We start from the raw sequence: 16,228 nt of genomic DNA, 5'->3' as shown, positions 1-16,228 counted from the left end.
CGGTCCTGCAGCGTGTTTACTTGTGATATCATGTGCGATGCAAACGGTCCTGCAGCGTGTTTACTCGTGTGTGATATCATGTGCGATACAAGCGGCCCTGCAGTGTGTGTGTGTGTGTGTGCACGTGTGTGTGCGTGCGTGCGCGCGTTGGACAGACTGTTAACATCTTAAATGTCCTCCAATAAACACACAATTTCTTCTGTTTTACTAAAGTTATTTACAAAAGATAAACATGCTATAGGCTACTCGGAGCTAGCAGCTACACAACAGCTAAGCACACAATAGCACACAAGCTAGACATCGGTAATTTGATTTGATTTTTATTAAGGATCCCCATTTGCTGGTTGCCTCAACAACCCACTAGTCTTCCTGGGGTCCACAATTCAATACAATTACAAGTAAAAGCATATAATTATAACTACACAATACAGACAAAAAATAAAAGCATCAATAAGAAAACAAAAGCATCAATAAGAAAACAATCATTGATAATCATTGAACAACAAAAGTTGACATGTGTCAATATAAACAAATATCAAATAATTATATTTGCATAATACTTATACATACAAAGTCTCCAGGGCAGAAGGGTATTAGAAAGTAACCAGTAACAAACGTGTCCGCATCATTCAACTTACTTAGGGCACCCATAAGTAAGAACTAATTAGTCCTTTTTTGTACTTTTCCTCTCAAAGTGTGTGTTTGTAACGCGGCACTGAAGGTCTCACAGAAAGGTGTAGTGGACCACCTCCAAGAAGATTAGCTCATTAAAGCCGTCCTATTACGTGATGAACGCTGACGGATGGCGGGGACCCGTCTCACAAAGGGACATCCAGTGATGTCAGGTGGATGTGAGGTGCTGGTAATTTAGTTTTAAGCCGTTTTTAATGCAGTTTTGGTCACAGCCTTTTGACGGAAAATGTATTTTAGTTGTCATTTAAGTTGATTAGTTTTAGCCGACTAAAATAAATATAAAGTATAATCCATTGTTTTGAAACTGCTTTTATGAAGGTTAGTTTGAAGCACCTCAAAAACTACACTCAACATGTAACAAGCACCTGGCGTACCACCTTTTCCACGCCAAATATGAGACGAGGGACGTTGCCGTGGAAATGTGCGCCGCCTCACGCCAACCTCATGGCTGAGCCTTTCTATTAGAGATCAAAAAAATTCAGGGCCGATACCAATATTTGGAGCCGATATTTATTTGAGGTCAAATGTATTGGTCTGACTAACTTACTCTCTACTTACCACTATTTTTATTTTCTTAAATACTAAATACTGCTATATGTGTATATATTGTATCTGCCGATGTATTTATGTGGTAGTTGTAAATAAATGTATATGTATGTATACCTGTGTGTGTGTGTGTGTGTGTGTGTGTGTGTGTGTGTGTGTGTGTGTGTGTGTGTGTGTGTGTGTGTGTGTGTGTGTGTGTGTATGTATATATATATATATATATATATATATATATGTTAATGTATGTATGTATATATATATATATATATATATATATATATATATATATATACTCGATATATCGCGGGTTTGTCTCTGTGCGATATAGAAAATGACTAATCAAATCAACTTTATTTTTATTTATAAACATACTTGCCAACCCTCCCGGATTTTCCGGGAGACTCCCGAAATTCAGCGCCTCTCCCGAAAACCTCCCGGGACAAATTTTCTCCCGAAAATCTCCCGAAAAAAAAAAATCCAGCTAACCCACAACATAAACAGCATACCTGCCCAATAACGTTATAACTGTAGAATGATGGAGGGTGAGTTCTTGGTTTCTTATGTGGGTTTATTGTTAGGCAGTTTCATTAACGTCCTCCCAGCGCGGCAACAACACACAACAACAGCAGTCACGTTTTTGTATACCGTAAAGCAGTTCGTCTGCTGTAAACAGCAATGTTGTGACACTCTTAAACAGGACAATACTGCCATCTAGTGCATTTGATGAAAGCACTTTTGTGCGTGCCACACAGCAATGCATCATCAGAGAGGGTGTTCAGCATGGTTCGAAAAATAGTGACAGAGAATAGAACAATGAGTAGATGAGTGTTATGTGTGTGTATAAAATAAATGAACACTGAAATTCAAGTATTTATTTTATATATATATATATATATATATATATATATATATATATATAATAAAATAAATATATATATATATATATAATAAAATACATATATATATATACGTATGTATATATATATATATATATATATATATATATATATATATATATATATATATATATGTAGCTAGAATTCACTGAACGTCAAGTATTTCTTATATAGATATATCTATATATATATATGTATCTATCTATATATATATATATATATATATATATATATAAATGAAATACTTGACTTGGTGAATTCTAGCTGTAAATATACTCCTCCCTTTTTAGCCACGCCCACCCCCACCTCCCGAAATCGGAGGTCTCAAGGTTGGCAAGTATGTTTATAAAGCACATTTAAAATTTACCACAGGGGTAGCCAAAGTGCTGTACAATGGGCAGGTTAAAAGATAATACGAGTACCGAGCAAACACAACACAAACAGAACATGATAAAAAATAAATAAATAAAATAGAATTAATAAAACATAAAAACAGGTTCACAGCAGGTGTATTATGGGGCGCCATTGCAGGATGGATATCACTCAGTGTTAAAAGCCATGGAATAAAAGTATGTTTTTAAGAGAGATTTAAAAACAGGAAGAGAGGAGGCTTGTCCAACACTCAGAGGTAGGTCGTTCCAGACTATATCGTGATATTCGAATATACGTTCTCACGCAGTTGCATTACACTGCATGCGTTTCCCACTCTTTCTTGTCTCTCCTTCTCACAGAGACTTAAAACAAGCGCACCTTCTTACATACGTCACATGTGCAATGTCACACGCTCCCGCAGAGCAGACAGGTAGCGACATGCTAACATTAGCTGTGATGCTAACGGTGCAGTGAGGGTGGTGATACGAGAGAGAGAAGGTGCGAAACTGGTAACAAATGAAGGAAGAATTAATTCCCAAGACGGTGGTTTGGCTTCAAGTGGGAATATGTTCAACATTTATGCGGCAAAAGCGTTGCTACAAAAAGTAGCACCACATTTGAAAAGTCACCCGCTAGACAATGAAGAGTGCTTGTAACTCCGCATGTCAACATCTCCGTTCTGTGCCACACGCACAAAATGCCGAAGCAACTATTTCCAGATCAACACCGTATGAAAAAAAAGAGTCAACAACAGAAGGAGATAACGTCTGCAGGAACCTACCACATAGCGAAGGACATATACTATTTGATTTCCTATTTTGCAGCTCATTTTTATTTGACACTTATTGAAATATCTTGTGTGACATCATGCACAAAAGTGCACTTTATTTGTTTTTAACTATTGTAGTGGTGTTCTGTACAAAAAGTGCATTTTAATTTAGTGTTTTGATATGTCCTCTTAGTGACAACATGGACAAAAGTGCACTAATAGCTTGTTTTAAAATGTCTCTGACAATCTTGCACTGTGATTATATGCATCAAGTGTTCATTCAAAGCTAAGGCAATATATCCAGATATATATCGTGTATCGTGACATGGCCTAAAAATATCGAGATATTAATAAAAGGCCATATTGCCCAGCCCTAATTGCAATAATAAATATATATTTTGCTCAAATAAAGCCAATAATAAAAAAATTTGTGGTCCCCTTTTATTTAGAAAAGTATCAAATTAGATGTTGGAACTGTTCACAAGATATTGGCATGGGGACAACCCTATTAACAAACAATACATGGTCGCAGGATGCTGCAGTATGTATCCATTTTAGGCCGTATCGCTCTATTTTTAGCTTTTTTAGCGCGTTTTTAGCCGTCCTGTGAAGACGTCGGAATGCACGACTCGGACGTGCTTCCAGGGAGTTTGTCTTTGCTGGGCCGGAGTGGGAAGATCTGAGACAGGCTGTCCAGGGGAACCAAGCGGAAAAAAAACGAGGAAGAAGAGGAGGAGCCTCGGGGGCTGTGGCTCCTCCTCAGCTGCTGTAGATCAGTTAAAGGATGGTGCGGGGGACGGGGGGGTCAGGCATTGGGCCTCCAAACCAGCACAAAAATACGGACTGAGCTGCTGATGATGATGAAGCACGTTTATGTAAGCACAATCGAGCATGCTGAGCTGCAGGAATGCTATTGTTGGACCGCACTGCTGCGTCTGCAATGGCCGACAGCTGCTTGTTCATGTGTGTCATCCACTCAGCCAGCTGGCACCTACGTCAAAATGCATCACATTTTACAGCCAGGCCCAAAAAAGATCCAAATGTGAGGACGGGGGGTCAACAATGTTTGAATCAAGCCTTGTGGGTCAAATACACTCTTAGCCTGGTGACAGGGTGCCCCATATAAAAACGCATTCCCAGCCCCTTCCTGCTCACTCACTGATAATAGCGATGCTAGCGTGCCAGTGTAACCCCGCTTTTTCCCTTCCACCCGGGACTTGAACACCGGTCGCCGGCATGAGATGTAAGCACTCACGCTCAAATGTTCGCACGCTAATAGTCAAGTACCAAAATATGACTCTGAGGTGTACACCTGTAAATTAGCTAAAAAAGATAGCACTCTAATGTTAGCAGGCTAACAGTTTACATGTGTCAAGTACCAAAATATGTCTCTGAGGTGACACCAAAAAAAAACAAAACACTCCGTTAGCATCAAGTTACATGTGTCGAGTACCAAAATATGACTTTGTGGTGTATACCTAAAAAAATAGCACCCTAATGTTAGCAAGCTAACAAGTTACATGCGTCGAGTACCAAAATATGAATCTGACGTGGACACCTGTAAATTAGCTAAAAAAGATAGCACTCTGATGTTAGCAGGCTAACAGTTTACTTGCGTCAAGTACCAAAATATGAATGTGTACGCCTGTAAATTAGCTAAAAAAAGATAGCACGCTAATAGTTTATCTGTGTCAAGTACCAAAATATGACCCTTAGCTGCATACCTGTAAAATTAGATTTAAAAAAAAGATAGCAGGCTAACAGTCAAGTACCAAAATATTACTTTGAGGTGTAAACCTGTGAAATTAGCTAAAAAAGATAGCACCCTAATGTTAGCACGCTAACAGTTAACACGTGTCAAGTACCATATTTTGATTCTGAGGTGTAAACCTGTGAAATTAGCTAAAAAAGATAGCACCCTAATGTTAGCATGCTAACAGTTTACATTCGTCAAGTACCAAAACATGAATGAGGTGTACGCCTGTAAATTAGCTAAACAAAGATAGCACGCTAATAGTTTACCTGTGTCAAGTACCAAAATATGACCCTTAGCTGCATAACTGTAAAGTTAGATTTAAAAAAAGATAGCAGGCTAACAGTTTACATGCGCCGAGTACCAAAATATTACTTTGAGGTGTAAACCTTTGAAATTATCTAAAAAAAGATAGCACCCTAATGTTAGCACGCTAACAGTTAACACGTGTCAAGTATCAAAATATGATTCTGAGGTGTAAACCTGTGAAATTAGCTAAAAAAGATAGCACCCTAATGTTAGCATGCTAACAGTTTACATTCGTCAAGTACCAAAACATGAATGAGGTGTACGCCTGTAAATTAGCTAAACAAAGATACCACGCTAATAGTTTACCTGTGTCAAGTACTAAAATATGACCCTCAGCTGCATACCTGTAAAGTTAGATTTAAAAAAAAGATAGCAGGCTAACAGTTTACATGAGCCGAGTACCAAAATATTACTTTGAGTTGTAAACCTGTGAAATTAGCTAAAAAAGATAGCACCCTAATGTTAGCACGCTAACAGTTAACACGTGTCAAGTATCAAAATATGATTCTGAGGTGTAAACCTGTGAAATTAGCTAAAAAAGATAGCACTCTAATGTTAGCATGCTAACAGTTTACAATGGGTCAAGTACCAAAATATGAATGAGGTGTACACCTGTAAAATTAGCTAAAAAATATGGCACTCTAATGTTTGCCCTGTAAAATATGCTATCAATCAATCAATCAATGTTTATTTATATAGCCCTAAATCACAAGTGTCTCAAAGGGCTGCACAAGCCACAACGACATCCGCGGTACAGAGCCCACATAAGGGCAAGGAAAAACTCACCCCAGTGGGACGTCGATGTGAATAACTATGAGAAACCTTGGAGAGGACCGCATATGTGGGTGAACCCCCCTACCCCCCCCGCCACTCTCCCTAGGGGAGACCGGATGCAATGGATGTCGAATGGGTCTGACATAATATTGTGAAAGTCCAGTCCATAGTGGATCTAACATAATAGTGATAGTCCAGTCCATAGTGGATCTAACATAATAGTGAGAGTCCAGTCCATAGTGGATCCAACATAATAGTGAGAGTCCAGTCCATAGTTGATCTAACATAATAGTGAGAGTCCAGTCCATAGTGGATCTAACATAATAGTGAGAGTCCAGTCCATAGTGGATCTAACATAATAGTGAGAGTCCAGTCCATAGTGGATCTAACATGATAGTGAGAGTCCAGTCCATAGTGGATCTAACATAATAGTGAGAGTCCAGTCCATAGTGGATCTAACATAATAGTGAGAGTCCAGTCCATATTGGATCTAACATAATAGTGAGAGTCCAGTCCATAGTGGATCTAACATAATATCAATCAATCAATCAATCAATCAATGTTTATTTATATAGCCCTAAATCACAAGTGTCTCAAAGGGCTGCACAAGCCACAATGACATCCTCGGTATAGCCCACATAAGGGCAAGGAAAAACTCACCCCAGTGGGACGTCGATGTGAATGACTATGAGAAACCTTGGAGAGGACCGCATATGTGGGTAACCCCACCCCTCTAGGGAGACCGAATGCAATGGATGTCGAGTGGGTCTAGCATAATATTGTGAGAGTCCAGTCCATAGTGGATCCAGCATAACCGTAAGAGTCCAGTCCACAGTGGGGTCAGCAGGAAACCATCCCGAGCGGAGACGGGTCAGCAGCGCAGAGATGTTCCCAACCGATATACAGGCGAGCGGTCCACCCCGGGTCCCGACCCCGGACAGCCAGCACCCCATCCATGGCCACCGGATCTGTGTGTCTCCCCTTCCACAAGGGATAGGGGGGAGCAGAGGAGAAAAGAAAAGAAACGGCAGATCAACTGGTCTAAAAAAAAGGGGGGGCTATTCAAAGGCTAGAGTATACAAATGAGTTTTGAGATGGGACTTAAATGTTTCTAGAGTCCAGTCCATAGTGGATCTAACATAATAGTGAGAGTCCAGTCCATAGTGGATCTAACATAATAGTGAGAGTCCAGTCCATAGTGGATCTAACATAATAGTGAGAGTCCAGTCCATAGTTGATCTAACATAATAGTGAGAGTCCAGTCCATAGTGGATCCAACATAATAGTGAGAGTCCAGTCCATAGTGGATCTAACACAATAGTGAGAGTCCAGTCCATAGTGGATCTAACACAATAGTGAGAGTCCAGTCCATAGTGGATCTAACACAATAGTGAGAGTCCAGTCCATAGTGGGGCCAGCAGGAAACCGGGTCAGCAGCGCAGAGATGTTCCCAACCGATGCACAGGCGAGCGGTCCACCCCGGGTCCCGACTCTGGACAGCCAGCACTTCATCCATGGCCACCGGACCTGTGTAACTCCGCCTCCACAAGGGAGAGGATGGCAGAGGAGAAAAGGAAAGAAACGGCAGATCAACTGGTCTAAAAAGGGGGTCTATTTAAAGGCTAGAGTATACAAATGAGTTTTAAGATGGGACTTAAATGCTTCTACTGAGGTAACATCTCTAACTGTTACCGGGAGGGCATTCCAGAGTACTGGAGCCCCAATAGAAAACGCTCTATAGCCCGCAGACTTTTTTTGGGCTCTGGGAATCACTAATAAGCCGGAGTTCTTTGAACGCAGATTTGTTGCCGGGACATATGGTACAATACAATCAGCAAGATAGGATGGAGCTAGACCGTGTAGTATTTTATACGTAAGTAGTAAAACCTTAAAATCACATCTTAAATGTGATTATGGAATGGTTGAAATGGGTTGAAAAATAGTAGTTGAAAGAAAAGTGACATTTTTGGAGCTTTGAAAAGTGTTGGCTTGATTGTCCAGGATGAGTGGAATGTGTTGGAATGTTTGACAGACTTGTGGGAAAAATGTAGAATTCTTGGAAATGTGGGTTGCTCACATGTCATAAGTGATTTGTGTGGAATTATTTGATTCAAATGGAAGCCAATTAATGTTACAAAAGCAGTGAAGTTGTCACGTTGTGTAAATGGTAAATAAAAAGAGAATGCAATGATTTGCAAATCCTTTTCAACTTATATTTAATTGAATAGACTGCAAAGACAAGATATTTCATGTTCACACTGAGAAACTTCTTTTTTTTTGGTTGCAAATAATCATTAACTTAGAATTTAATGGCAGCAACACATTGCAAAAAAGTTGTCACAGGGGCATTTTTACCACTGTGTTACATGGCCTTTCCTTTTAACAACACTCAGTAAACGTTTGGGAACTGAGGAGACACATTTTTGAAATTGAATTCTTTCCCATTCTTGCTTGATGTACAGCTTAAGTTGTTCAACAGTCCGGGGGTCTCCGTTGTGGTATTTTAGGCTTCATAATGCGCCACACATTTTCAATGGGAGACAGGTCTGGACTACAGGCAGGCCAGTCTAGTACCCGCACTCTTTTACTATGAAGCCACACGTAACACAAGTAACACGTGGCTTGGCATTGTCTTGCTGAAATAAGCAGGGGCGTCCATGATACCGTTGCTTCGATGGCAACATATGTTGCTCCAAAACCTGTATGTACCTTTCAGCATTAATGGTGCCTTCACAGATGTGTAAGTTACCCATGCCTTGGGCACATACCATCACAGATGCTGGCTTTTCAACTTTGCACCTAGAACAAACCGGATGGTTCTTTTCCTCTTTGGTCCGCAGGACACGACGTCCACAGTTTCCAAAAACAATTTGAAATGTGGACTCGTCAGACCACAGAACACTTTTACACTTTGCATGAGTCCATCTTAGATGAGCTCGGGACTCGCGAAGCCGGCGGCGTTTCTGGGTATTGTTGATAAATGGCTTTGGCTTTGCAGAGTGTAGTTTTAACTTGCACTTACAGATGTAGCGACCAACTGTAGTTACTGACAGTGGTTTTATGAAGTGTTCCTGAGCCCATGTGGTGGTATCCTTTACACACTGATGTCGCTTTTTGATGCAGTACCGCCTGAGGGATCGAAGGTCACAGGCATTCAATGTTGGTTTTCAGCCTTGCCGCTTACGTGCAGTGATTTCTCCAGATTCTCTGAACCTTTTGATGATATTGTGGACCGTAGATGGTGAAATCCCTAAATTCCTTGCAATAGCTGGTTGAGAAATGTTGTTCTTAAACAATTTGCTCAGGCATTTGTTGACAAAGTGGTGACCCTCGACCCATCCTTGTTTGTGAATGACTGAGCATTTCATGGAAGCTGCTTTTATACCCAATCATGGCACCCACCTGTTCCCAATTAGCCTGTTCACCTGTGGGATGTTCCAAATAAGTCTTTGATGAGCATTCCTCAACTTTCTCAGTCTTTTTTTGCCACTTGTGCCAGCTTTTTTGAAACATGTTGCAGGCATCAAATTCCAAATGAGCTAATATTTGCAAAAAATGAAGTTTTCCAGTTGGAACGTCAAGTATCTTGTCTTTGCAGTCTATTCAATTGAATATAAGTTGAAAAGGATTTGCAAATCATTGTATTCTGTTTTTGTTTACCATTTACACAACGTGCCAACTTCACTGCTTTTTGGGGTTTGCACTTGCAGTTCAAATGCAGTGACTTTCCTAATCCTTTGTGATACATTACCAGTGTCTGTACGGCTAGTGAGTGTGCCAAACACTCGCTGATCACTGATTCTGCTGTCGTAGAGATGCTGTGATGCTGTTGCAAGGAATGTGACAGATGTGCAGCTTTGCTGGATTTGAACCATCAACATTTTTCAGAGCCTTAAATTTGAAGAAATACTGTGTTCCTCCTCCTTTTAAGTATGAGAGAAAACATCTCCTGACCCTGGTTTGTTCCCAGGGACATATTTCATAAACAGACATTTATATAACCGCTCCATGACTCATTTCCTCCGCGCGCTCTTATACTGAAAGTCTGCACGCCGACGCCCTCCCTGAAGTCCTGACCTGGAACGTCTCTCTGGTCCGTGCAGGCCGCGTGTCGCTCCCAATGTCCGTGTCCATGGCCAAGCGAGAGAGCGGCAGCACCAGCCCGGTGGTGAGGCAGATCGACAAACAGTTCCTGGTGTGCAGCATCTGCCTGGAGCGCTACCACAACCCCAAGGTGCTGCCCTGCCTGCACACCTTCTGTGAGAGGTACGCACCGCACCCCAGTCCACACATGGCTGTGGACCTGTACCTCGGACTTAGGTCCACCACAAGGTGACGGGAATAGGCAGCGGTTAATTTCAGGGATATTAAAACATAGCTGATAATAATCATATAATTAAATAAATACAGCATTGGCTAGAAAAAAAACTGGCTAATAATGATAGGGTTAAATAGATAAATGCAATAATAAGTAAAACATAGCTAATAGGATAACGTTAATCAATGCAATATTGGCTGAAAATAAAATATTACTAATACAATAGAAGTAGATAAATGAATACAAGAATATTGGCTAAAAAGACAAAACAGGTAATAATTGGATTTAATAAATAAACACAGTAATATTGTCAAAAATAGTAAAACATAGCTAATAAGTAGAGGAATGTTAATATAAAATTTACTAAAAAATAAAACCTAGCTAATAATTGGATTTAATAAGTAAATTCAGTAATATTGTCAAAAAAATAAGTAAAACATAGCTAATAATTAGAGGAATGTTGATACAAAATTAACTAAAAATAAAACATACCTAATAATGCAATAGTGTTAAATTGATAAATACAATAATATTGGCAAAAAAATAAAACATAGCAAATATTAATAATACAAATACATGAATACAATATTGGCTAAATAATTTGTAATATTAATAATAAAATTACATAAATACAATATTGGCTAAAATAAAACTTAGATAATAATTGGATTTAATAAATAAATACAGTAATATTGTCCAAAAATAAATAAAACGTAACTAATAATATTAGGATCATGTAAATACAATATTTACTAAATAATAAATCATAAGTAAATACAATACAAAATAGCTAATATTGTTAATAATACAAGTAAATAAATACAATATTGGCTAAAAATAAAACGCATCAAATAATAATAATAATAGTAATATATTTAAATACATACAAATTGGCTAAAATAAAACATAGTTTTTAATTATAATTATAGGGTTGAATAGATGAATACAATAATATTGACAAAAATAAGTAAAACATAACTAATAATAGGATATAGTTTATACAATATTTGCGAAAAAATAAAATATAGTTGATGATGCAATAAAATTAAATAAATGAATACAATAATATTGGCTGAAAATAAAACATAGATAATATTAATAATAACATTTAAAAAAATAATACAATATTGCCGAAAAATAAAATGTGCATCTAATAATAATAGAATTAAGTTAATACAACATTGGCTAAAAATAAAACATGGCTAATAATTATAGGGTTGAATAAATAAATAAAATTGTTCAATATAACACTGACTAAAAATAAAACATACTATAGCTAATAATATGATATAAGTACATAAAAATACAATAATATTGACTAAAATGAAAAAATAGCTAATAATTGGATGAAATAAGTAAATACAATAATATTGACAAAAAATAAGTAAACATAGCTCATAAAAAATAGGATATTGTTATTACAATATTTACTAAAAACAAATAAAACACAGCTAATAGGATAATGTTAATAAATACATTATTGACTAAAAATAAAACATCACGATAATAATTGGATTAAATAAGTAAGTACAATAGGAAATTAAGAATGTAATGATACTGACTGAAATAAAACAGTTAATAATTGTATTAACAAGTAAACAGTGATATTGACCAAAAATAAGTAAAACATAGCTAATGATAGGAGGATAGTGTTAATAATACAATATTTATTAAAGAATAAAACATAGTTAATAAAAAATAATATGAATAAATACAATTATATTGACAGAAAATAAAACATAGTTAATAAAAATAATAAGATTCAATTAATAAAAACTATAATATTGACTGAAAATAAAACATGGCTAGTAAAAAATATGATTGAATAAATAAATATAATAATATTGACTGAAAATAAAACATAGCCAATAATATGATTAAATAAATAAATAAATACCATAACAGTGACTGAAAATAAAACATAGCTAATAAAAATAATGTGATTAAATACAAAAATACAATGACTAAAAATAAAACATAGCTAATAAGAATAATATGATTAAATAAACAAATACAATAACATTGACTAAAAATAAAACATAGCTCATAAAAATAATATGATTAAATACTTAAATACAATAATATTGACTGAAAAAACATAGCTAATAAAATACAATGATATTAACTGAAACTTATAATGATAGTAGGATGTATTAAATAAAACTAATTGTGTCGGCCCATATTATAAAAAAGACAAAGGTGTTGTGCATGGGGACGTTACAAAAGATGAGATATCAGCTCCAGGCATGACATTGTGAGGAAATGTTAGTTTTCAAGTGTTTACTTGGCCAAATGTAATGACAACAATGTTGACACTGATGAAAGATGGTTACTGGGACAACAATGTCTCCGAGGCTGGATGGCTCTTGAATGGTTGATGATGTCATCGTTAGCTTGTGTTACTTCCTGTCCCATTCATTTCAACCTTCTCCTCCAAGATGTCTGCAGAACTACATCCCCCCCGAGTCCCTCACGCTGTCCTGTCCGGTGTGCCGCCAGACGTCCATCCTGCCAGAGAAGGGCGTGGCCGCCCTGCAGAACAACTTCTTCATCACCAACCTGATGGAGGTCCTGCAGCGCGACACCGAGTGCAGCCCGCCAGCCGCCCGCAACGTCTTAGAGTCGGCCAGCCAGCCCCTGTCCTGTCCCAACCACGAGGGCAAGGTGAGTGGCCGCCTCGCTGCCGGCCCACACCCTGGAAAGCCTCACCCGCTGCCCCGCCCGCAGGTGATGGAGTTCTACTGCGAGTCGTGTGAGACGGCCATGTGCTTGGAGTGCACGGAGGGCGAGCACAGGGAGCACGTGACGGTCCCCCTGAGGGATGTTCTGGAACAACATAAGTCGGCGCTGAAGGGCCAGCTGGACGTCGTGCGCAACAGGTTGGCAGCCATCTTTGAATGTTCCAGGAACTTGCTTGTCGTACGGGAGCTGTACTTCCCCAGGTTGAGCAATAGTCTCTAACTTTTTCCACTGAGGCCCACACTCTAAAAAATCAAAGCAATTTGATATTTTTCATTTTCTAAACCAAAACAATATGTCAATTTTTTTTTTTTTTACTTTTAGGCCTCCACTCAAGTTTGACCCCAGGGACCTGGAAGGGTCTCAATTAGGGATGTCCGATAATGGCTTTTTTGCCGATATCCGATATTCCGATATTGTCCAACTCTTAATTACCGATACCGATATCAACCGATACCGATATATACAGTCGTGGAATTAGCACATTATTATGCCTAATTTGGACATCCAGGTATGGTGAAGAGAAGGTCCTTTTTAAAAAATGCATAAAATAAAATAAGATAAATAAATTAAAAACATTTTCTTGAATGAAAAAGAAAGTAAAACAGTTACATAGAAACTAGTAATGAATGAAAATGAGTAAAATTAAGTGTTAAAGGTTAGTACTATTAGTGGACCAGCAGCACGCACAATCATGTGTGCTTACGGACTGTATCCCTTGCAGACTGTATTGATATATATTGATATATAATGTAGGAACCACAATATTAATAACAGAAAGAAACAACCCTTTTGTGTGAATGAGTTGAGTTGAAAATGAGGTTTTTTGGGTTGGTGCACTAATTGTAAGTGTATCTTGTGTTTTTTATGTTGATTTAATTAAAAAAATATATATTAAAAAAACGATACAGATAATAATAAAAAACCGATACCAATAATTTCCGATATTACATTTTAAAGTATTTATCTCTAGTCTCAATCATTAAAATGTTCAAAATAATTCATATAATATATATTTTTTTTTAATTCAAAGTGGAATATTTGATGTGAAGCAATTGGAGTCTTAAAATAGGTCTTTATTGTCATCGCACAAGTACAACGAAACTTTGTTTTCAGCACAAAAATAAATAGGTCAATAATTCATAGCATTGATTTTGATTCAATCAGTCAATCAATGTTTACTTATATAGCCCTAAATCACGAGTGTCTCAAAGGGCTGCACAAGCCACAACGACATCCTCGGCTCAGATCCCACATCAAGGCAAGAAAAAACTCAACTCAATGGGATGACAATGAGAAACTTTGGAGGGGACCGCAGATTCATTATTATTTTTTAACAATGTCAGTTTGAAAAAAAAATCCCACTAAAATTAATTGTTTTGCTTTCAACATTTAAGTCTCTAAATCAACTTTAGATCTATAAGTTATTATTTTTATTTATTATTTTAAGTGTTTTGTTTTATTTTATGCCTTTTTTTGTCAAAGAAACCCTTTATTTATATGGCAAAAACACAAAATAAGCAATATTTTCTCCCCAGAATATTTTAAAGTGGAATATTGGATGTTAAATACCTTAAATACGTCAATATTTTTTAGTAACATTGAGCAATGACAGTTTGATTAAAAAAAATCCCACTCAAATTCTTGGGGATCCAAAATGGCCCCTCATAAAGGTGTTAAAAAAACAAGTCATACAATATTTTATTTTTTTGTTTTGCTTTGAAGATTTAAGTCTCTAAATCAACTTTAGATCAATAAGTTATTATTATTTATATTTATTATTTTGTTATGTTTTTTGTTATATTTTATGCCTTTTTGTCAGATAAACCCTTTTTTTATATGGCAAAAACACAAAATATGCAATATTTTCTCCCCAGAATACATTACAGTGGAATATTTGATGTGAAATACCTAAAATACGTCAATATTTTTTAATAACATTGATTTTAATTGATTATTATTTTTGAGCAATGACAGTTTGAAAATCCCGCTAAAATTCTCGGGGATCCAAAAGGGTCCCACTCATAAAAGTGTTAAAAAAATAAGTCATACATTATTTTATTGTATTTTTGCTTTCAACATTTAAATCTCTAAATCAATTTTAGATATACAAGTCCATTATAAGTCTTATGATTTTGTTATGTTTTGTTTTTTTTGCTCTTTTTTGTTAAATAAACCCTTTTTTATATGGCAGAAACACTAAATATGCAATATTTTCTCCCCAGAATACTTTAAAGTGGAATATTTGATGTGAAACACCTTAAATACATCAATATTTTTTAATAACATTGATTTTAATTGATTATTATTTTTTGAGCAATGAAAAAAAAAAACACTAAATAGTTTGGGGATACAAAAGGGCCCCACACTCATTAAACTGTTAAAAATAAGTCATACATTATTTTTTTACTTTCAATGCTTAAGTCTCTCGATCTACTTCAGATCTATCCGTCAATTCTTTGTTTGTATTTTTTCATGTTTGTTTTTCTTTTATTATCTTCTGCCCTTTTGTAAAAGAAAGCTTAGTTTTTTGTACAGCAAAACCACAAAATATGCAATATTTTCCCCCAAAATTTTTCAAAGTGTAAATTTTGATGTGAAGTAATTGGAGCCTTGAATTCATTATTATTTTTTGAGCAATGACAAGTCTTTTTTTAATTTTTATTTTATTTATTTATTTTTTTATCCACAAAAAATATTGGGGATCCACAAGGGTCCCACTCATAAAAGTGTTAAAAATAAGTAATACATAATTTTTCTCTTACTTTCAACACATACATCTCTAGATCAACTTCAGATCTATCCGTCAAGTTTTTATATCCATCCATCCATTTTCTACCGCTTGTCCCTTTCGGGGTTGCGGGGAGGAGGGGGCGGGGGGGTGCTGGAGCCTATCTCAGCTGCATTCGGGTGGAAGGCGGGATATTTTTGTATATTTTTTATGTTTTTTAAAATGTTTGTTTTATGCCCTTTTTGTCAAAGAAAACTGTTTTCCATGGCAAACACACAAAATATGCAATATTTTCCCTTAAAACATTTCAAAGTGGAATATTTGGTGT

At 36.6% G+C, this 16,228-nt stretch overlaps 1 protein-coding gene across 2 annotated transcripts in view; it reads left to right on the top strand.

The window, feature by feature from the left end:
• The window catches only part of LOC133614428 (tripartite motif-containing protein 3-like), a 42,328-nt gene that overhangs the window by 4,466 nt on the left and 21,634 nt on the right, over positions 1 to 16,228 (top strand). The window contains exons 2-4 of one of the 2 annotated variants that reach the window (XM_061972371.1): positions 10,216 to 10,378; positions 12,869 to 13,094; positions 13,158 to 13,309. In XM_061972371.1, coding sequence (XP_061828355.1) covers positions 10,233 to 10,378; positions 12,869 to 13,094; positions 13,158 to 13,309 — 524 coding nt within the window. In that variant the 5' untranslated portion in view covers positions 10,216 to 10,232. Of the gene's footprint in view, positions 1 to 10,215; positions 10,379 to 12,868; positions 13,310 to 16,228 lie in introns of both variants that reach the window. The other variant, XM_061972370.1, reaches the window with a different exon arrangement.

This window comes from Nerophis lumbriciformis, linkage group LG17 (assembly GCF_033978685.3).
Source record: "Nerophis lumbriciformis linkage group LG17, RoL_Nlum_v2.1, whole genome shotgun sequence".
Taxonomy (NCBI): domain Eukaryota; kingdom Metazoa; phylum Chordata; class Actinopteri; order Syngnathiformes; family Syngnathidae; genus Nerophis; species Nerophis lumbriciformis.
Note: the sequence above shows the minus strand (reverse complement) of the source record. Positions and strands in the feature narration are given on the sequence as shown.